Here is a 21,882-nt window from a genome sequence, read left to right on the forward strand (position 1 = left end):
TTCATCGCCGCCACACCCAACAACTCGTGGATCCATCTTCGCAACTCGGGACTGTCCCTTTGAAGGTTTAGACAGTCCACCCTCGTCTTTTCTTTTTTCTTTAGTCTTTCTTTTGTCCTGCTGTGGCACTCGCGGACTGCATCGGGTCTCAGCCATGGTTCGGTGCGGCGGCCACTTCGAAAAGCGGAAGGATACGCTCCTAGCCTCCGGAGGCTCACCTGGTATGGTTTTTCACCCGCTCAACGACTCGGGTTTTTCCATGCCACGCTGGTTTTGATGGTAAACTTTGTGTCTGGCCACGTTTCTCGGTCGAACGAATGATGGTTGGGGTAGTCAAATCATTGAGGGGTGTCGGAGTTATCCGGGGGGTTCCACATGAGAGTTAGACTAAACTAGAGTATATTTACGACATGTTTAGCACTATTTATATGGGTACACTCCGTAGAGCCAGTGCAAATCTATCTAGAGCTCAACCCACTCCAGAGACTTTTCCCAAAGCTTCTTGGCCTCAGCTTCATCGTAAGCGTAGTCAGCGTATCCAGAACCCCATTGGCCCATCGATGGCTCCCAGGCACCAATGATCTGGCAGTTTTCCAGATACTTTCCACCCTTGCCCTCCAGCGCGGGGGCTACAGCAGCCCACACGCTCGTAGAAGCGCCCTGTTCAGCGTTTTTATACATCTTGGCAATAGCTGGGTCACCCCCCATGACTTTTTTCGTTTCTTCGGACATATGGCGGGTAAGCTCAGTCAAAACGACACCGGGGTGAAGACTCCATGCGTGGATACCGTTGGCGCCGTAGCGACGCTCGATCTCGTTGGCAGTCCAAAGATTGGCCGTCTTACTCTGTCCATAGGCGGCCCAGTCATTGTAGTTGCCATCAAAGTTGATGTTGTCCCACTGCGGGCGGCCCATGCGGTGTGCCACAGATGAGACGATGACGACTCGGGATGCCTTCTGAGGCGTAGATCCAGCCTGCAGCGCTGGGCGCAGAAGATTGAACAGCAAGAAGTGCGACAGATGGTTAGTGCCAAACTGGGTCTCGAAACCGTCGGCAGTGCGGCCCTCGGGGGGAGCCATAACGCCAGCATTGCAAACGAGAACGTTCAGCGTCTTGCTCTGAGCCAAAAAGGCGGCAGCACAGGCACGCACGCTTGCAAAGCTATCAAGATCCAGCTCGAGTAGGTGCACGCGGTCACTGTGGACCAGGTCGCCCAGCGCCTTTTCGGCCTTTTCGATGTTGCGGGCAGTGAGGTACAGCGTCATACCAGCAAGGTGGAAGGCCTTGGCAGTTTCGACGCCGATGCCAGCAGAGCAGCCGGTAATGAGGGCAATCTGGCCAGTGAGCTTGCCCTCGAGGTTGTCATCCTTGATGATCTGGATAGCAGTAGGGCGGGCATCGCCGAGGCCCTGGGGCTTTTCATGGACGGAAACGTAGCGGTCGGCCATTGTGGAAATAATACGTGAGAAAAGGTTAAGAGAGTAGATATCAGAAGATGATTGAAGAGTGTGTTGGATGTCAACCAAGAGGCTATCACAGAAAAAGGCGCGGCATGATCATCTATTTATTGCCCAGACCTGAGGTCCATGATCGAAGGAAGATAGCTAAAGAGAGTCCTTGATATCCAGAAACATAGTTTGTAATAGCTCTTATCTTCGTCACAACGACAAGCACTTCCATCGCCTCAAGTCGGCAATATATCCCCCCGAGCTCGGGTGACACCTGTCACCCATTTTCTGTGGAGTTGGACCTTTCATGTATGTATGGCCGGATATCTACCAGCTAAAACATAAAACCTAGTCAGCCAAATCCTAGGCATCAACACATGTTCGCAACACATCATGGCTAAGCCAATGTTACATGGAAAGATGTCCACACCGAGACCCTAAGAATATCACGAATCGGTAGGCCGATTCTCCTGTAATGGGCTGTATTTAGTTATGTCAGTGTACACTTCTAGTCATTTTGTAGAGGTCTCGACCAGCTTCATCGATTCCATTAGCTATTTGTCAAAGTGATACTTGAGCCAGGGCACATCCACAGCGTGGAGCCGTAACTCCCAGGCCAAGGCCTATGACTGTAGGCTATCATGCCGAGATATATGTAGCTCTAAATCTCTAGGTTCGTGCCGCAGATGATGTTTTGGTGGATGATTTGACTATATTTAACGTCTACCAAAATCACCAAGATCGCACGACGTCGGATTGGTTACCGGACGGAAATTTAAAGTCCTCCACTCAACACGCCCATCATTTCTGTGTGTTCGGGATGGCGCACCATTTCCAAGCCTCGAAGAACCAGTGGTCCACACTCCGCTAACTATGAGTAGTAAGAAACACAAGTACAAAACAAAAAGGAACGAGTCGACGGCGCGGAAGCCGACCTCAAAGGTACCCCACCCCCCACCCCCTCCAAGAAACTGTAGACGCCGACTGATTTGATTTGATTTGATTTTATTATTTTACGTCTACCTACTGTTATTTCGCAGCAATACGACGGCATATTCCGGACGGAAGCAGTCGGATGATGTCATCTTCCAAACTACTCCCGGGCGGTCAGCGATTGCAGGTGCGCATAGACTTCAAGCATCTCCTGTGACTTTTGAGGGTCCAGCGTGGAAGCCAGGAGGACTCTCCGTCCAGCGCGGCCCGAGGGCACACCTACCTTTCCAGGGTTGGTTACCTGGTGTTTTTGGTTTGCAACAAACCGCGTGTAGTCTAGTCTAAAAGGCCACCGGCTCTCGGCACGGGGGTTTGTCACTGGCGGATTACGCGTGGTTTTGTCCTCTTGCGGGCATGGCCGTTGCTGCATTTTTTTGAGAGTTTTCCCTCCTTTATAATTGGTGGACGGGAAAAGGACCCCCCAAAACCTCCTCATGGAATCCTTCTCGACATCTCCTTCTGATCCTACTACCTCGTCTCCTCCCAATCTAACCTTCCTCTCCCATCTCTCTTCCACTCTCATCTCTCCTTCAAAATCCCACCTTCATGTCTCGGTGCTGGCAGTGGGCGATGGCTGGGTAGTCTCGGGGCGCTCGGGCTGTTGTCTTTCTTCAAGGAACTTGAGATTGCGGCGTAAAACGCTGGCAACGTGACTTGTTGCTTTTGTTGTTTTCAGAAGCTTGTCAGCAAATCTCTGGCTCCACGGCCTCGGCAGTGCCCTGCACGTCCACCAGTGTCCTCGTTCCTTTGGCTGGTTGCAAGCTCGGCACCCGCGTGGACAGTTGTGTTCCCATCGGTCATGGTACTCGTCAAAGTCACCATCTCCGGTTCTGGCCGCCAGGATGTGGCCTAGCTCAATCTTGGTGAGGCCGTCGTAGCGGGAGACACGGAAGGGGGGTTCGGCGGGGACACCAGTTCCCAGTGGGCGGTATCCTTTTTGCTTCTGCCACCATTCCCCGTATTCGAGACTTAGACGGTCTCGTCTCCATCTCCGTGCTTCGGCCAGGCTGACGCGGGGTTCTGTTGTCGTCTGTTGTCGTCTGTTGGCACCCCAGTTTTGCTTGCGCGTCTGCCAGTTCGTTGCCTTCCAAGCCCATGTGGCCTGGGATGTAGACGCCGACTCGGGACTAGGGTTAGGGTTGTCATAAATAGTGATGATATAGCTTCTGGAATTTCACAATCTTTCACGGCCCTATGGCGCAACGGTAGCGCGTTTGACTCCAGATCAAAAGGTTATCCGTTCAAATCGGGTTGGGGTCATTCTTTTTCGACATTTTTACCATTGGGCTAGTTGGCGCTTGCGAAGCAAGTGACATATTAAGTTGTGTTTTTGGGAAAATGACTGCGGAAAAAAGCTCGAGAAAAAGTGGTGATAATCGGTCACGTGATACGCTCACGTGGGGGTCGAAGGGCCCCTCCGTGTAATGCTTTTCATGTAGCTTAGTCACGTAAAATAAAGTTAAGTCAAGGTCGAAGGGCCCCGATGACCAAGGTCTTCTTATCGGCGCTTTACTGCGCCTGTGGCCGTCCCAAGGCCTCTACCCATTTCGCTGCGTGCTCCACCGTGAGGGAACGGCTCGCAACCCTCGGACGCCCCCGTGGCCTCGGGACCCTAGCCTTCGTGCTCAGTACCCCTACGGGAGCGGCCCGCCTCTCTACCCTCCTCTACAAGACACAGTTTCTTCAGGACCTGTGTCCCCTCCCTCTACAACACCTCCGGTGGGACAGCCGCTGTACAGCGCCCACCAACCCTTACGCAGGCCTCACCGGCCTAACCCTGGCATTGCGCCACGCGCTGTCATAGCGGCAGTTTTGTTTCAAGCTAGCCTTAGTCTGCATGTCCTCACTGGGATGGGCGGGAGTCACGTGCTCCCCCGCTAGACTCTAAAAATAAATAAAATAAAATAAAAAAAATAACAAACAAGGTCTTCTTATGTTTGGCTCTCCGGAGGGCCCAAACGATTTGCGCCGACTGGATTGGCCAAAACCCTGACCACCCAGGTCCTAGACCGTGGCTAGATGGTGCCCTCGCTGTGGAAGTGATTTGGGTCCCGGGGCACTCCAACGTCTGGGGCAACGAGCTCGCGGACCGACAAGCCAAGATGGGCGCCGAGAGGGCCTACACGCCCGTAGGGATGTCCCTTTCCTGGGCCCGCAGCCATTTCCGCGCCCGCATCACCACCGAGTTTCGCACCTGGTGGTCGAATGAAGGTTGTGCCAACAGACCGCACCTGAGCCGACTTCTCGAGGCTCCTAAGAAGGCCTGGAAAAGCCTTCTTGACGACACTGAGCGCAAGCTCGCCCGCGCTGTCCTGACAGCACTTTCTGGTCACGGAGACTACGCAGACTACCACCGCCGTTTCAATCACTTGAACGCAGTGCTAACCTGCCCCCTCTGCGACGCTGAGACCACCCCGGAGCACATCTGGACCTGCCCCCGCAACCCTCAACGGATGGCTAAGGGCTTCTTCCAGAAGCTCATAGCCACCAAGAGTGGAGCCATCTGGCTGGCATCTAAAGCGGCCAAGAGTCCTCCGGTGCTTCTAGCATACCGCCGTGCGGTAACGGGAACGAACCCGCAGGAAGGGGACTCCCCAGTTCGCCCTCCGCCCGACCCTCCGCCGCCTGGTCCGACCCTGCCCGGGGTAGCTTAGCCTCTGGGGCCCAATTTCTTTTCGCGCAACCGCGCTGCCAACCCTCTGACGTGAATACGCCGCCAACCCCCCTTTTTTCTTATTTTGCACAAAATCTTTTTATCACTACATCGGCGGTGAGGCCAGGACTCTGAGCCAGGTTTGGGGCCATGCGGACGAAGGACAGCCTCTGCGCTGGGCAGGTGGGAGACCTCCCGTCATTATACTTTGGATTGTGGGGTTTCTGTGTGCATGGTTTTAGATTTTGGTTTTTGCTTCTGTTATGTATTTTTCCTGGTACTAGAAATAGTCCCCTGTCGTATGTCGAGAATCCCTCGCGAGTAGACAGGTTAATAAAAACTTTCAACTCAACTTAATAAAGAATCAACCAACCAACCAAATCAAATCAAATCTTGTTTGGGGCCTCTCAAGCAAAGGATAGTGCTGGGCAAGTAGGAGACCCTCCGCCATTACACTCCGAGGAGGGGCTTTCGGTATTATTTGTGTTGACTCGTGCAGGTGGAGGGCCGCTGACTAGCCGAGGCCCACCATTCAATTCCTGCAGGATTGACTTGTCATTTAGACTTGTGCAGACATCTGACGGTAGCCTAGTAAATAGACAACGTCTGTTTCGTGATATCATACGATTATTTCAGTATAGACAACTTCAAAGAATGCAAATACCATGCAACTAACGTCTGGAGCTAAAGAGTACACACATCTTAAACATGGTGCCCACATAGCGTACTTCGCCTCACATCCGCGTCCCTCCATCTAATCTACCCAAAGATTTCATGGTCTGGCGTTGGCTGCAGTGCCCGTCCCTCTTTCCATCGAGTCACATATTGGTCCATCTTTTGATTCTTCGCTGCCGGCATGAAAGGTCCCGTAGGGGATGGCAGTAGAGGCGCAGCAGGCGCGTGAAACTCGGCTCGGTCAAAATCAATGAGCATCAAGGTGGCTGATTCAGGGTCAAGCACAACGTTGGGCTCACGAACATCGCCGTGTTCAACGCCTGCATCACGCAACATCTGACACAATTCGTCCACTTCAGACTTGACATCATTGAGATCGCGGACATGTCTTCCAGCGTAAGAGAGCAGCAAAAGCTCTTCAGCAATGCATCCTGTATATATACCCAAGTCCAAGTGTACGTGGCCGAGGCATACGGGCACAGCTATGCCCTGTAGAGACTCTAAGCGACGGTAGGCTTTAATTTCGTGACGCAGCAGCGGCATGCAGTAGGAAATGGTCGCCTTTGCAACAAACGTATAACCATAGTGCTGCAGAGTGATCTTGACAAGACTGCCAAAGAAACCCTTCTCTCCACGCAGGACTTCGAATCCAGAGCGATTTGCCATGTTTAGCTGCGACTTGACAAGAGACCGAAGCTCTTTGTGGGTGATCGGGTGTCGCTGGAACAAGTTAGAGGGACCTTGGCTTCCGGCTTTGTGGGTGTCAAAGTTGGGACAATGCTCGTCAAGCCAACCACCACGCATCAGGCCAAGAAGACATTCATGGGTGCAATACGGCAAAAGCGGGACATCTGTATGTACTTCTGAAACGAGATCCAGGCTTGCGTGAGTCGTAGTATCTGAAGTTTGCCCATCGCTTTGTCCTTCAACATGGCTCGAAGAATTACCTTGATCCTGCTGTTTCCCAGAGTCACCGTCTCTGGTGTCAGGCAAGGATTTCTGATCCTTAGATGGTGAGTCAGCCCAGATGGGGAGATCGAGCGTTTTGTTAAAATTCGGGTCGTTTTTTGGGTCATACTCGAGAGCCAAGGCTAGTAGTGTCGATGTCAGTGCAATTGCAGTCCTCTTTATTCCGTTCTCATATGCTGCAGCAATGACGTCATCGGGTGGAGGGTCAGCAGATTTATAGAAAGGAATTCCTGATACATCATCCCGGTGAACAGCAAGATGGTATTGCAAAACCCCAGGCTCCGATAGGCTGTGATGCAGGAAAACAGTGCACTCGCCAGTTGTCAAGGTCGCATAGGGAATTCTGGTGGCAATCATGTAGTGGAAGGTCTGTACCAAAGCTTTGACGACAAATGCATGAGCAATCTGGAACTGCCGTTTGTCTTTCGCGTCAAGGTCCAAGAGACTTGGGTCGTCCCGTGAGAAATGCTCCACTAACTTGGATTCTATGCAACGCTCAAAGATGGAATCATCAGTCCCCTTGTCTTTGTTAAGAATGCGTCGGAGGACATCAGGGGCCATCTTTTGTGGAGGTTTGTACTCCACCACAAAAAGACCTTTAGAGGTATCCAGTTGTTCTTTGCCAAAGCACATGGCATCCAGTCTTATTCGGCGACCGGTAGCATGAATCTTTGCCGGACGAGAACTATCGATGGGATGAAGGGACGAAGCAGCACGTTTACGACCCGACTTGGGACCGGTAGCAGACTGAGTTTGGGGACCGTCACGATCGTTGTGATCAGTTGCTGGGCTGTTTTTGTTGGTGTTTTCAGGGTTAGGCCTTAGAGGCAAGACCGCCATGGACACACAAGGACCTTGTTCATCATCGACGAGTTCGTCGAGTGGGATATTTGGAGCATCTCCATCAATCAATGGTTCGTCATAAGACAGATCAAAGTCAGGCCCTTCAGGAAATAAACTGATATCATCTTGGAATTGAGTTGACTGTATATGGTCCATGTATGTCTGCTTAAGGCTGGGACTTTTGTTGAAAAGAATCTCCTTGACACCACAGGGCCTTTGTTGGAGGTAATAGTCAAAGATGTGCTTAACAGGACGCTCAGTGACCATATGACAAAACAAGGAACATGATCCCTCGTTGCCAATATTCACCCCTTTGAGATAGAATGGACAGCCAGCAGTAAGCGTGTATGATTCAAAGATATGGTCGTTTTTGCATAGTTGATTGAGGGCAGAAAACCTTTCTTCATGAAATTTAGGAAACTCGAGCCATGGCTGGAGCTTTCGAGGATAATAACGCTTAGCGATAGAAGTGGCATTTGTACCGGTCGAATAGTTTTTGGCCTCCACATTCAGCGTCTGGAAGCCCATGGAGTGGTTGTAGTAGATGTAGGAGGACAGTGTGCTTGGCCGGGTCTTGCGTCTTTCCTTCTCGGCGATTTGTCTTTCCTTCTCGGCGATTTCTTCAGCCTTCAGGCGTTGTTGTCTTTCCTTCTCGGCGATTTCTTCAGCCTTCAGGCGTTGTCGTCTTTCCTTCTCGGCCCTTTCCTCGGCCTCTAGGCGATGTTTCTTTTCCTTTTCGGCTGTTTCTTTGGCTTTTCTGGCCTCTTCTTGTGCCTCTTGTAGTTGTTGGGCCAAGTCATATTCTGCTCCCGATGGCGGTTCGCGGGACTCCATGATGAAAAGAAGAAGTGCAGTCAAGGAAGAGAAACGGAACAAAAGACAAATTGAAAGTCAGGGGTGAAAAAAAGGTTGGTGGGTGATTCCTGATATGGAGTAATGGAGTACTGTGAGATGGTTTTCGACAGTTGATGAGGACGTGCGATGATAATTGGTGAGTTTCGTTGTTGGCGATAGGAGGTTTGTTTATACAAAGAAGTTGTGATCTTTGGGGTGGCTGGCCAGGGTTATATAATTAATCAGGGCGCTCATGTCACGTGATGTCCAATTGTGGGGTTTCTCGGCAGGACCCTCCTGCTTTGCTTGTTACACGGGTGCACTTTATTTTTTTGGCGCTGCACCTTGTGAAACCCGTGTAACAGTTGGAACTTTGGCAAAAGACGACGTTGAAAGACAGTCCAAGGCTCGTATTTTGAGGGATTTCTTATCTAATGGTCCATACTTTTACCGCCATTATTTGCTCCTATTCTTTGATACCAATGTCAACTTAGAAGGATCGTCAGACCACACCTGCAGTATCTTGATGACCGATTGCCTCTTAGGATCCGGCTCAAAAGCCGCCTGACAATCCATCTCATGCTTTTCAAGACTTTACATGCAGATTGCAGGTCTAGATATCCAGTATCTTGGTCTGGCAACGGTTAGTGTGTGGCCAAGACCTGAAAGGCCAAGACCTAAGGGCACAAGATTTTGGCCTAGCAGAGTAGGTCGGTCTTTTGCCTCCTGTTAACGAGACTATCCTAGCAAAAATGATGTTAGCCGTACAAAGGCGAACTCCCCGAACTTCTCGGGCCGTATCCATAAATTGAAAGGACGACTCTACCGGCTGATACATACGTGGCAATGATGAGGGCAAGTGGTCCAGTGGAGTTGGTGGACAAGGTAGATGAGATGATAGTAGGTGAATCTCTCAAAGTGGGAGGGGAACGGAGCCGGGCTTTACGGCTCATTGTCGTCTTATAAATAACAGCCTTGGCAACAGCACCGGGAATATGTTGTTCAAATTATGGAACCCTGGGAAAAGACCCAAAGCAGGGGAAGTCGACGTCACAGATATCCCCGATAGTTGTAGTAGGGAAGGTTGGTCCGCCGGAGCGTTTTTATATTTAATTCATTTCATCTAATTTACATCAATCGGAGTGTTCGTTAAACACTCATAAGATGACCAGGTAGGTCCCGGCAACCTGGCGGCGGCTGAGCCGACTGCTGGGATCCTCCGATTCGGACCGCCTTAGTAACCGTAGTCTCTCAGCTCCAAACAAACTGTAGACGCCGACTCGGGATCTCCCTGGGGTGATAAGCACTTCCTAGCGTAGGATACATCTGGGGGGATACATGAATACTGTGGTAATGAAAAAGAAAAAGAACAGGAAAAAGAAACAGGAAAACAAGAAAAAGAAACAAGTAAAAGACAACAGAAATACAAAATCACACCACACCAAGCAGCTTTTAACGCGTTTCTCTGTCAGCCGTAGCCTCAGTAGGATCGAGTTACACGTTCACGGGTGCCACGGGGTCTTCTCCTCTCCACATCTCGGATTTGATTTGATTTGATTTGATTTGGTTCTTTTACGTCTACCTACCGTTATTTCTCAGCAATACGACGGCATATTCCACAAGCACATAACACGTCATTGTTACACCAGAATGATCACCGTTCAACTCAATGCTGTGGTGTGTCGAGATTTTTTCGCGGGTAGACAAGTGAATAAAGACAGCCATCGTTGTCGTGAGTGAAGCAATCGCCATTAACAATGAACTCTAGGAAGAAGTTCATGCTCAAAGCCATGCAAACTGAAAAAGCATGCCTATCTTTCTCACCTCTCCCTTTGTTTGCTTGGTTCTTCTCAAGGTTCTGGCTTCTGGCTTCTGGTTCCTTGTTCTTATTTGTCTTGTCACCATATGATTTACTACATTCATTTTCTTTTTGTCCTCCTTTTTTGTACAATTCAGAAGTCCACCCGCTAGTTATCCTACGCTCGCAAAGCTTCAGATCTTGAGCGAAGGTCGGTAGGCCCCGTTAGCTAAAGTCTTCTCATGACTAACATACTCTCACGGCTCTATGTCTGCCTCACGGCACGCAGTGTCACGCTTTTCATGTAGCTTAGTAATTTTCAATAAAACCAAGTCAAATCATCAGCTAAAATTGCAGTCAGTACTTGTACCCCTAAGGAGTTTTGTGAAATGGTCCTTTATATTGGTATGAATATCAGTTACTCAGCCAGTATACCTCCGCTCTAGAAAAACTAGAAATAATTTACAACAAAATCTGGCCTCCTGATTGAAATTGAACGCAGATCTATGATGAACGGTTGCAAGCAAAAGGCAGGCTGCCAACGCATCAATTATATAGTTCAGAGAAAAGAATCTGACATCCAATTTGCTCTTGTGGCATGTGAAGTTGTAAGGTGAGAAAATTAAGACGAGCAGAGACGATATGAGCCCTTCTACCACGGGTGCGAGCCATGGAATCAAATAGAAGCCAAGAGTATTAACAGGACCAGAAAGAAAACGGTGAGAGACGAAAAGAAAACCTCCGAAAAATAATCTCATGCTATTCAGGTCTTATTAGTATGAGAAGGCTATGAGTACAAGAAAAAAAGAAGAAAAGAAAATGAGAGCAAACTTACTGGGCAACAGATTCCACTGGCATTACTCTCAGTGCTAGCAGAAATCTCAAGGATCACGCAGTTGTGATTTACATCAAGCTGCAGCCAGCGAAGGTACCGGCCTTGTTGGCGGACTTGAAGAAGGTGGAGGTCTTGATGGCGGCCATTTTCAAAGATTGGGTTGGTTGGTGTTTGAAGAAGCAAGAAAAAGGTATAAGAGATAGGTGTGGTGTTCAGAAATAGAGGAAAGCAGGAGAGAAACGGTGGAAAGGTTGGCTATTTATGCGGAGTGAGAGCTATGTGGCTCATCACGAGGACTCCCGCCCAGTTTGCTGGTTTTCATGCGAGAACCACATATGACTGACGGTCTTGTCAGCTCAGAGGAAGGATGCCATGTCTTGGCCAGACATTGTTTTCTTTTGCTACCCATTGTCATTTGCTTCTAATGCTTCAGCTTGAGGAACAAGTTCCCCTTATCGCCATTATTATGACCCCGGATCTAATTAATTCCCCGTGTTTAATAGCTTTAGTGCCAGTTCATGTGTGTGAAGCTAGCCCAATCAATCCTCTGACAGGCTCTCTTCTCGGCTTCACGTTCTATCAAAAGGATAACCTTTGCATTGTCTCCTGTTCCCAATACTCACACCAAGCACCGGCAATGCCATGCTGGTACTTGGCTTCGGCTTCCTGTTCCCCCTTAAGAAAAGGTTGTCAAAAGCCGTCAACAGTGTGCAATTGCCCATTCGTATAGGAGGGTAGGATGAGCCGAACGGTATTGGAAGCTCCTAAGACAATCAAAGAAACATGAATATCTCGGATATGTTGTCTGCGTCAAGCGTGCTGGGTAAATAGATAATCTGACCCGGGGGTTGAATGGGCCCTAACCTCATCATTGTTCTCATACCCCTGCACGGCTTTCGATACCCTGGCTAGACAGTTGTTGTGCGTTGACTCCCGTCCTACTTGCTGGGCAAAATGCGGAATACACGTCATACGGTGCTAAGCTCAAAAGAATAGACAAGAGATCGGTTGAGTTCAGATCTTCTTCTCTCTCTCCAGTCTCAATTCATCAGTCGTGATAGCTACGTACAAGTACAAAGTGGGATAGCACCTTCTGGTGCTTACGTGAATATGACCCTGTGTATGTGTACATGCAGTCCAATTCCATAGTCCTATTCCTACGTTAATCGTGAAAGGCAAAGTAAGAACATGCAACATAGGAGCTAGAAGTAAAAGGAAAAGAGATGTGAGTGGCAGCACAGGCGCGCGGTGTATGGAAGCTCAGATGAACACCAGCGCAGAGAAGCAAAGAGATGGGCATTTGTGAGCTTAGTAGAGGGCGAGGAGAGTAAGCATCCTGTGTGTGCGAAACATATAGCTTACTCAGACACCATTTGAAGTGTTCTTGACCTTGTTGCATTTGAGATAAAGACTGTGTTAAACTAAAGTATGCATGGCATGTGTGTTTACCAATATTTACATATATACACAGGTTATTTATATCAATATTCTATCTAGAGCCCAACCCACTCCACAGACTTTTCCCAAAGCTTCTTGGCCTCAGCTTCATCGTAAGCGTAGTCAGCGTATCCAGAACCCCATTGGCCCATCGATGGCTCCCAGGCACCAATGATCTGGCAGTTTTCCAGATACTTTCCACCCTTGCCCTCCAGCGCGGGGGCTACAGCAGCCCACACGCTCGTAGAAGCGCCCTGTTCAGCGTTTTTATACATCTTGGCAATAGCTGGGTCACCCCCCATGACTTTTTTCGTTTCTTCGGACATATGGCGGGTAAGCTCAGTCAAAACGACACCGGGGTGAAGACTCCATGCGTGGATACCATTGGCGCCGTAGCGACGCTCGATCTCGTTGGCAGTCCAAAGATTGGCCGTCTTACTCTGTCCATAGGCGGCCCAGTCATTGTAGTTGCCATCAAAGTTGATGTTGTCCCACTGCGGGCGGCCCATGCGGTGTGCCACAGATGAGACGATGACGACTCGGGATGCCTTCTGAGGCGTAGATCCAGCCTGCAGCGCTGGGCGCAGAAGATTGAACAGCAAGAAGTGCGACAGATGGTTAGTGCCAAACTGGGTCTCGAAACCGTCGGCAGTGCGGCCCTCGGGGGGAGCCATAACGCCAGCATTGCAAACGAGAACGTTCAGCGTCTTGCTCTGAGCCAAAAAGGCGGCAGCACAGGCACGCACGCTTGCAAAGCTATCAAGATCCAGCTCGAGTAGGTGCACGCGGTCACTGTGGACCAGGTCGCCCAGCGCCTTTTCGGCCTTTTCGATGTTGCGGGCAGTGAGGTACAGCGTCATACCAGCAAGGTGGAAGGCCTTGGCAGTTTCGACGCCGATGCCAGCAGAGCAGCCGGTAATGAGGGCAATCTGGCCAGTGAGCTTGCCCTCGAGGTTGTCATCCTTGATGATCTGGATAGCAGTAGGGCGGGCATCGCCGAGGCCCTGGGGCTTTTCATGGACGGAAACGTAGCGGTCGGCCATTGTGGAAATAATACGTGAGAAAAGGTTAAGAGAGTAGATATCAGAAGATGATTGAAGAGTGTGTTGGATGTCAACCAAGAGGCTATCACAGAAAAAGGCGCGGCATGATCATCTATTTATTGCCCAGACCTGAGGTCCAGTTTCCCGGACCAGTCGCCCGTGTAAGTCCTAACCCAGCAATAACCCTATGGGAACCTTTGTGGGGGAGGGCCAGTTTTTCGTCTGGGGCTCCGCTTTTTCTAGATGAGCCTTCCGTCCTACAACCAAGGGAGGATGCTAACCAGAGAAAATGCTTGGCATCCAGAAACATGGTTTGTAATAGTTCTTGTTTCCCTCATAGTGGCAAGCGCTCCTACCGCCCGAAAGTCGTCCCGAGTCGGCAATATATGGCGCCGCGTCTAAGCCATGTTTATTGTACAACTCCTGTGACCTTGGACTTTTCGCATGTGGATGGCTGGATATCCACCGGGAGAGCCTCTGCGAATTAGTCAACCCAGGTCCAGGCATCAACGCACATTCGCAAGACACCATCGCTAGGTCAATGTTCAATACCTATTCGTGAGGTGACATCGCCAACCCAAAGCTACGTGGAAAGATATCCACAACAAGATCGTGAGGATATCCCAGATGGGTAGGTCGGTTCTCCTTCTTGACCTGACTTGACTTTATTTTACGTGACTAAGCTACATGAAAAGCATTACACGGCCCTCCGTGAGGCGGACATGGATCCTAGCAGATCCGCTAGTCATGAGAAAACCCTAGAAATCGGAGCTTTTCAACCTCCGCGCGAGCGTAGGACATCTAGTGGGTGGAATTCTGCATGTGTGATACAGGGAAACAAGTAACAAAAGAAAAAAAAAAAGAAAAAAAGAAAAAGGATAGTATACAGAAACGAACGCAGTAGAGCATATGGTAGCAAAAGGCAAAACAAAAAACCATAAACTCGAAAGATGGTGCAGCAAACAAAGAAAATAGGTGAGAAGGTGGTGTGGGTTTATTCAGCCTGCGTGGCGCTGGTCGTCAACTTCTTTGCGAGAGCGCGGAAGCCCTTCTCGGAGACGTTCAGCTTCTGAATGAATCTTTCTTGGAAAGGTCTAGCGACATGGGCGCAGGTCCATGCGTGGAAGGCAGACTTCTCCTGGTTGCAGTCTGGGCATAGTAGTTCGGCGTCCTCGTGAGCAAATCGGCGGTGGTACTGAGCGAAGCCCCCATGAGCAAATCTCACACTCAGCACACGACCAACCTTCTGTCGTCCGAAGCTTTTATACTCGTGCTTCCAGAGTCTTGGCGCATCTAACTGGTGTGTTAGATGGGAAGGCTTCTTCTGGGTGTTCCACCACTTGTCAGAGCCTTCCTAGAGCCATGTTTTGCGCCACCGCTGGGCCCGGGCAAGCGACATAAACCTGTCTCTGCTTGATTGATTGATTCTTTATTTACCTGTCTACTCGCGAGGTATTCTCGGCATACGACAGGGGACTACAAGTAGTACCAGAAATTACATACAGAAACAGAAACCCAAAATCCAAACCATGCATACAGAAACCCCGCACAAAGTGTAATGACTAAAGTGTGTCCACCCGCCCAGCCCAGAGGCTGTCCTTTGCTTGTGTGGCCCCAAACCTGGCCCAGAGTCCTGGCCTCGCCGCTGATGCAGACCAAACATAAAAACAAAAACAAAGGAAACAACAAAGGGAAGTACAAATAAAGAGAGAAACAAGTAGGAAAAAGGAGGTGATGGCAGCGCAAACGCGCTAAGGGGGAGACCCCGAGGGTACGCCGTCTCTAGGTGGCAGAGGGGGCGCGGGAGGGGCCGCGTCTTGCGCCTGCGTGTCCGGCCTCATGCGGCGGTGAGCCAGCAGGGCCGTGGGGGCTTTGGCTGCTTTGGCGGCCAGCCAGCAGGCTCCGCGCTTGGTACCGATCAACTTCTGAAAGAAGCTGCTGGACACCCGCTGTGGGTTGTGGTGGCAAACCCAGATGTGCTCCGGGCTCGTGTCGGCTCCGCAGAGGGGACAGGAGAGCACGGCGTCCTCGTGCTCGAAACGGCGGTGATAGGCCGCAAAGTCGCCGTGTCCTGACAAAGCTGTCAGCACCGCGCGGGCGAGGTTGCGATCGGTCTCGTCAAGGAGACTTGTCCAAGCCTTCTTCGGGGCCTGCACCGGGCGGCGCAGGTGAGGTCTGGAGTTGCGACCCTCTGCCTCCCACCAGGCGCGAAATGCGGTAGTGACCCGGGCGCGGAATTCACTGCGTGCCCAGGAGAGTGACATGCCAGTCCTTGTGGTGATTATGTCTGCACCCCACCTGGCTTGTCTGTCGGCGAGCTCGTTACCCACGACATCGGAGTGGCCTGGAACCCAGATCGCTTCCACCTCAATGGCTCCATCTGGCCACGGTCTTGGCCTCGGATGGTTGGCGTCGGGACGTAGCCAGTCCGCGCAAATTGTTTGGGCTCTCCGAAGGTGTTCCTCGGAGGTTCCGGGCTTGACGTCCCGGGACGTGAGTCTACTCACCGCTGCCATGTTGTCTGAACAGATCCAGACTTTGCGGCACCGCGGTTTGTCCCGCAGGTCGACGGCGGTTATGGCCTCGGCAATGGCCAGCACTTCGGCGTCGTGCACCTCGGCGCGGAAAGGGACCGGGCGGTTTCCCGAGAGCAGGACTTGTCCCCCCTGGATAATTACCCAGCCGGCGCCAACCCTGTTCGGACTCAGCTTCGAGCCGTCTGTGTATAGCCACAGGTCTGAGGGGGGGGAGGAGCGGACCAGAGCGAGGTGTGCTGCAGCGGCAGCCTCTTTGTCACCCCGGATCGGGGCCCGGGTCGAAGGTAGCTTGCCCTTGCACGGCGGCGGGAAGCTCGTGGACAACTCGTATAAAAGCATACTCCTAAGCTCACCCAGTATGCCCCACATTGGCCTTATGGAGCCGAGGGGGTGGTTTGGCGGGGCCAGCGCGACTCTGAGAGCAGCCGACCCAAGATCCCGTGCTTTCTACAAGCTGTGGTCGTATGTGATGGGCGGGCCAGCTATCGCAATCGATAACGGTGAAGCTTCGGAGACTTCACACTAAAAAGGAGCAAAAGAACATACAACACCGGGGATTCCCACGTGGTCACCCACCGTAGTACTAGTCCGGCGCTCTGTAGGTTAACTAAGGGAGAGCGGACGGGATCCCGTGCTTTCTACAAGCTGTGGTCGTATGTGAAGGTTGACCCGGGTAATACAAGCTTTATGATGCGCAGCATTTTAGCATTTGATTAATGATTAGTGATTTTGGTAGACGTTAAATTTAGTCAAGTCAAGTCAAGGCATTTGATTGATGACCTGGCTGTATTGGGCTTGGGATAAAAGTCCTTGAACTGGGCACATTGAAAACGCCGTGTTCCGACAATCTCAATTTCACAAACGCGACACGTCGTCAAATACAGCAAGTTAAACATAATCCGAGTTATTCATGTATCTGTTTGTCTAAGATTCTCCTCTTGCCAGAGCCTGCTCCATCGGACTTAGACTCACGCCTACAATCGTACACATCAAAACCTTCTCTCTCTTCTCGGCCGCTGTCCCAGTCTGGTCCTCGCTAATAGCCTCCAAAATTCGATCACACTTCTCCTCGCTAAGCATCACCAGCTCGGCGGTAGTCTCAGGGAACCTCGCCACTGGCTGGCCCGTTCTAATGTCGAGAAGCGGGTACAACCTACAGTTCTTGGATATGTTGTAGGTCGTGCGATTAGCCGTCTTGATGGCCAGATTCCGGGCCATGACCTGATACTTGAAGTCCTGCAGGCTCATGTTCGGATCGCGCTCAATAGCAAAGGCATTGGCGCTTGCCGCGCTAGTTGCCGCGGGTTTGGTCAGGGGTGTGGAGAGGGGTAGGCTGCGGTTACCTGGCACTTCCGTGACGGTACGACTGCCGATGGTGCGGATGGGGTAGCTGGCGGGTGTGTAAGCCGAGGGGGCAGAGGCGGTGGGTGTGAATGCCTGAAAGGCAGGGATATCGGGTATGTGTGAAGAGGCAGTAGGGTAAGGCGGGGCGCAGGTGGGCTGGCAAAGGGGGCTGTGTAGGGCCTCTTGATGCAGCATAAGATCTTGAGCATGTGCAAGATTCTGGGATGTCTGCATCGGAACTCCGCCATGTGTGGGAGTGGCGGACCCGGTGGCCATATGTACTTGGGGCAACGCTTGAGCCTGTGTCGGAGGTTGAGGCCAATTGCCGATCCGGGCATGCACTTGGGTTTCAGGCGGGACTACATGTTGGGTTCGAAGCATGTTGACCGGGGCTGCGCCATTGTGGTGGCCAGCCAATTGCATGTTGGGCTGGGTGTTGTGGTAAACTGGCCTCTGTAGCTGAGATTGCAGTCTAGCCAAGAGTCGTTGTCTAGCCGTCATCCCAGCCGAGGCACTCTGCTGCACTGCTACGGCGGAAGTTTGACTTTTGTCCAAGCCGCTCTGAGGCACAGAACCCAATGCTCCACAAGCTGCTCCGTGCAAACTCTGGGCGGAGGACTGATACAGTGGACTCGGGGGAGCAACGCCTGGGTTGGAGGTGGTGGGCACATTGGATACAGGTTGGTGAGCCTGACTACTTGCGGAGAGAAGACGCGTCAGCATGCTTTCAATATTCTGCATACGGGTGTCCAAGGCCATGAAATGGCTGTGTATGGCACCCATACTGGCCTCGATGGAGCCAATGCGGGCGTCCAAGCCGATGAGGCGGTTCTGAACAGCAGCGAGTTCGGACTCATTCTAGGAGCGGAATTCATCGACAGCCAGCGAGAGCGGCTCCAAAGCCATAGCCAGGTCATCTTCCTGGAGCCCCTCAAGCATGGAGGTGTCGAGGTTGTACAGTGGCTCGGGGAGAGCGACGCCGTTTTGGGCCATGTTGGCGAGTAGGTTGAGGCGGAGAGGGTTCGCGCCAAGGTCGAGGTTTCGCGCGGGCTCAAGTGTGGGATTCATGGAAAAGATCATTTCAGACACGGCGGTTTCGCTGTCCCCAACTTCGCCAACGTCGTCACCGTACTCAGTTCCGGCGACAGATTTGCCACCCGCGCTGCCGTACTGGAATGTAAGCAGATCGGGATCGGCAGCGACTGGATTGTCGGCCGGTGCCAGGGCAGAGTTGCGAGAAGCCTTGCGTGAGGAGCACTGCGAGTTCATGGTGGAGCAATGTGAAACTAGTCGTGTAGTTGGTATTGAGACCATGATGATGGGAGAGCAGTGGGCGTTTTCTGAGTGGGGAGAGAAGTGCCAGATCAAGGCTGGGGCCAGAGTCAGAGGGAGGTTGGCTGGTGTGCACAGCAACCAGCAGAGACAGCGGCTGCGGGGGTTTTAAAGGGTAGATAGGGTTTCGTCCAAGCTTGGTGATAAGCGCTGCTTGAATCAGATGAAAAGACCCGTCGCACTACCGCATTGTTGCCTGTGTTTTTGGCGATAGCTTGCGCGGTTGTTGATCCTTTTAAGAAACAGCAGTTGATCACCATGCGACTCAAGGGTTGCAGGGACTAACCCTGCATGTGACCCTAGGTCTCAGATGACCAACCCTTATTACGACAAGTGGCTGATAGTGGAGACGGGGGCTTTGAAATGGACGCCGGTGATGTCGGAAAGCACCAAGGAGGATTCGACAATTTAACACGAGCACAAGTACAGGTACACGCAAACAGGCAGCCGGGGTTTTGTTTGGGCCGCTAGAGAAGAAGCCGTGGCGACTATTCTGACAAATGCGCCATAGTGGAAATCGCCTCACGTCTGGCAAAGCCTTGCCGCAAGGGCAGCGCTAGGCCGCGCCCATGAGCCGGACCAGATGACGGAAATGTATGTCTTTATTGCCGCCAACTACGTGTAGCTCATGTAGAGTCGCAGCATGCCTGCCCGCCATGACAAGCCTGTGCCGTGGGAACCAGGGCCCAAGCAACACAGCCGCAGATAGGTCTTGGTGGAGATGGGCTGGCAATTTGGCCGAGCTACCGGACATGGGCAGGCCTGTCCAAGTGTGCTTAGCTCTGCGACTGAGAATTAGCCACTGACGCATAATGGGCTATCTCGCAGGCCCCGAGTGCTCGATTGGGGGCATTAGCTAAGCTGGAAAAAGAAGCTTGACGTTGGTTGAGCTTCCCTTTCTCTCTTGGCTCCGTCCTGCTTCTACATGTTTCTGAGCCTACATTTTCTGGTCTTGCTCTGTCCGTTGCTTCCTGCGTCCTGCGTCCTGCGTCCTGCATCTTTTGCTATTTAAACTGCTCCGCGTCGCCGTGTGCATGCATCGCCAACCTTTCCATTCCAGTCTCTGCTTCTCGCCCTTCTCGCCCAGCGCGTCTTGTCGACACTAACTACTCGCAGGGTGCTTCACTAGCTAATAAAAGTTGTCTTCCTCTTTTCTTTTTCCTGGGTTGTCGGCTCCAAAGCCTCGCAAAAATAATGCAATGTTGTCTGGGTGGATTTCCTACTGGGTAAGTTGAGAATGAAGAAGCATTTTGCTCTTCTCATCTTCCATTTTGCTGCTCTTTTTTTTTTCTTTCTTGAAAGACGTCTGAATACTCGTCTGATGTGGTTCCGTGCCTCCCGCATTTGGCCTTTGACTTTTTATTTTGTCTTTCTGCACTTCAAGGGCAACTGCTGGCCAAAGCTCAGCTCCTTCCCTTTTGCGCCTGCAGCAGTGCTGCTGACTAATGACGTTGAATTGACGACACCACACTTCTTGACTCGACTTCACAAACAAAAGACACACAATTTCAAGACTAGTCTGCTCATTACCACCTGCATTTCAATCTTCCATTATCCTTTCCCATTATGCCTGCTAACCGCCGCCAACTTAGACTTTGCCCGTCATCTCGGGGGTGACCTGGCTCGCAATGCTACTGGCCATGCTCATCTACTGGGCTGGCCACCAAGACGCCGCCCACCTCATCAGTATGGAAGACGACCAGACCATTGCCTACATTTCTGATATTGGTGCCCTGACGCTCAAGCCGCTCTTTATTGCGGGGTCCAGCGTCACGGCTGTCTTCTTCGCTGTCAGCTTTATCGCCACACGCTGGCTGCGCCATCGCGGACGCTTGCTGCCGAACGTGACCATGTTCCAAAGAGTCCTGATTTCGCTCAACATTTTATCGGCTCTCGTGGGCATGGCCGGCTTGATTTTCCTCACCATCTTTGATGCCCATAGACACTCAAACGTGCATACAATCTGCTTGGTCTTGTTCTTGCTTGGCTTCATCTTCAGCGCAGTTTTTGCCTGCTGGGAGTTTCATAGTCTCCGACGCTGTACGTCCATTCTTCTCAAGTCAGTTGCTTTCATATACTAACAGTTGGCCTCTTTCATTCAAGACTACACCGAGGAGCCGCTTCTCAGAGTTTCATTCTGGGTCAAATTTGTCTTCATTATCGTCGAGGGCTCGCTTGCCATTACCTTTGGCGTGCTCGCCAGGCAAGACGAATATGACGCTGCAGCCGTATTGGAGTGGATCATAGCAATCATATTCACATTCTACGTATTTTCATACGTGATGGACCTATGGCCGGCTGTCCATACGAAGAAGCCCGAGATGCGGTACAAGCGGTCTGCTCAGGGGCAGTCCGAGTCTCCCGACAGCACCTCTATTTCGCCACAGGCCATGGAAGAGGGTTCAGTGCAACAACCACCAAGGGCACTTTTAGGGAACTTTTGAATCTTTTTTTCTTGTTTTGATTTTTGTTTTTCGTTTGGGCAGGATATTTGCTTTTTTTGGTGAACGGCTGGGCATGCGTGTATATATATATATATATACAAGTGGCGCTTGTATACGCAGCCTTTGTTCAAGAGCCCGTTTTAAAAGAATTGACATTCGAGTTTACACACACACACAATTTGTGTCGAGGGTCTCCTTCTCGGCCTTCACACATGTCCTTTTCATACTTCCTATTGGTCGATTGTCATATCAATCTAATCACATGTTTATGCCGACGTGAAACTGCACAGCTGACAGGTGCTCGAGTTTCACGCTACCCCCGGGAAGTGGGGCGCCATGACGTTTACGTTTCTCGGGGTCACGACGTGCAGATTTGTGCATAGGCTGGCGTGCATGTATTATGTATGCATGTCTAAAGGTGCTCTTTTTTTCCACTGTGGTCTTGACTTTGATGTTCTACGAAATTGGGGTTCATTCGCAGGCTTATTTGAATGCGTGCCTTATTCCACATAACTCATCAGCATCATAAGGCTCACTTGGCAGAGAGCGTGTATCTCCAAGAATGGAAGCCCTTTTCCGGCAGAATACTGGGTAATACTAATTTTTTTTTCTTTTTCCCAAGGCTCATGTGGCCATCGCGGCAGCCAGGCAGGAATAAGTGGGCCTATGATTTGGTGCCAAAATCTTTGCGATAAC

General features: G+C 51.2%; 9 protein-coding genes across 9 annotated transcripts; 2 read left to right on the forward strand and 7 right to left on the reverse strand.

Annotated features, from left to right (window-relative positions):
- Positions 1-462: 462 nt before the first annotated feature.
- On the reverse strand, positions 463-1,449 carry BROUX77_005888 (uncharacterized protein; the record flags this gene model as incomplete). The annotated part of the gene is made up of 1 exon (XM_073750811.1): positions 463-1,449. One exon carries the CDS (start codon positions 1,447-1,449, stop codon positions 463-465), a length of 987 nt encoding a protein of 328 aa, XP_073603758.1.
- Positions 1,450-2,986: 1,537 nt separating this feature from the next.
- On the reverse strand, positions 2,987-3,877 carry BROUX77_005889 (uncharacterized protein; the record flags this gene model as incomplete). The annotated part of the gene is made up of 2 exons (XM_073750812.1): positions 2,987-3,569; positions 3,840-3,877. 2 exons carry the CDS (start codon positions 3,875-3,877, stop codon positions 2,987-2,989), a joined length of 621 nt encoding a protein of 206 aa, XP_073603759.1.
- Positions 3,878-4,577: 700 nt separating this feature from the next.
- Positions 4,578-5,096, forward strand: BROUX77_005890 (uncharacterized protein; the record flags this gene model as incomplete). Its single annotated transcript, XM_073750813.1, has 1 exon — positions 4,578-5,096. One exon carries the CDS (start codon positions 4,578-4,580, stop codon positions 5,094-5,096), a length of 519 nt encoding a protein of 172 aa, XP_073603760.1.
- A 758-nt stretch (positions 5,097-5,854) lies between these two features.
- Positions 5,855-8,416, reverse strand: BROUX77_005891 (uncharacterized protein; the record flags this gene model as incomplete). The annotated part of the gene is made up of 1 exon (XM_073750814.1): positions 5,855-8,416. The coding sequence occupies one exon, from the start codon at positions 8,414-8,416 to the stop codon at positions 5,855-5,857; it is 2,562 nt and encodes an 853-aa protein (XP_073603761.1).
- Positions 8,417-12,542: 4,126 nt separating this feature from the next.
- Positions 12,543-13,529, reverse strand: BROUX77_005892 (uncharacterized protein; the record flags this gene model as incomplete). Its single annotated transcript, XM_073750815.1, has 1 exon — positions 12,543-13,529. The coding sequence occupies one exon, from the start codon at positions 13,527-13,529 to the stop codon at positions 12,543-12,545; it is 987 nt and encodes a 328-aa protein (XP_073603762.1).
- Positions 13,530-15,280: 1,751 nt separating this feature from the next.
- On the reverse strand, positions 15,281-16,435 carry BROUX77_005893 (uncharacterized protein; the record flags this gene model as incomplete). Its single annotated transcript, XM_073750816.1, has 1 exon — positions 15,281-16,435. One exon carries the CDS (start codon positions 16,433-16,435, stop codon positions 15,281-15,283), a length of 1,155 nt encoding a protein of 384 aa, XP_073603763.1.
- A 555-nt stretch (positions 16,436-16,990) lies between these two features.
- BROUX77_005894 (uncharacterized protein) lies at positions 16,991-17,833 on the reverse strand (the record flags this gene model as incomplete). The annotated part of the gene is made up of 1 exon (XM_073750817.1): positions 16,991-17,833. One exon carries the CDS (start codon positions 17,831-17,833, stop codon positions 16,991-16,993), a length of 843 nt encoding a protein of 280 aa, XP_073603764.1.
- Positions 17,834-18,268: 435 nt separating this feature from the next.
- Positions 18,269-18,679, reverse strand: BROUX77_005895 (uncharacterized protein; the record flags this gene model as incomplete). Its single annotated transcript, XM_073750818.1, has 1 exon — positions 18,269-18,679. The coding sequence occupies one exon, from the start codon at positions 18,677-18,679 to the stop codon at positions 18,269-18,271; it is 411 nt and encodes a 136-aa protein (XP_073603765.1).
- A 1,262-nt stretch (positions 18,680-19,941) lies between these two features.
- BROUX77_005896 (uncharacterized protein) lies at positions 19,942-21,186 on the forward strand (the record flags this gene model as incomplete). The annotated part of the gene is made up of 3 exons (XM_073750821.1): positions 19,942-19,968; positions 20,335-20,782; positions 20,846-21,186. 3 exons carry the CDS (start codon positions 19,942-19,944, stop codon positions 21,184-21,186), a joined length of 816 nt encoding a protein of 271 aa, XP_073603766.1.
- Positions 21,187-21,882: the final 696 nt, after the last annotated feature.

The sequence above is a fragment of the Berkeleyomyces rouxiae genome (genome assembly GCF_048999995.1).
Source record: "Berkeleyomyces rouxiae strain 22BRR77 chromosome Unknown BrBRR77_ptg000007l, whole genome shotgun sequence".
NCBI classification, from domain to species: Eukaryota; Fungi; Ascomycota; class Sordariomycetes; order Microascales; family Ceratocystidaceae; genus Berkeleyomyces; species Berkeleyomyces rouxiae.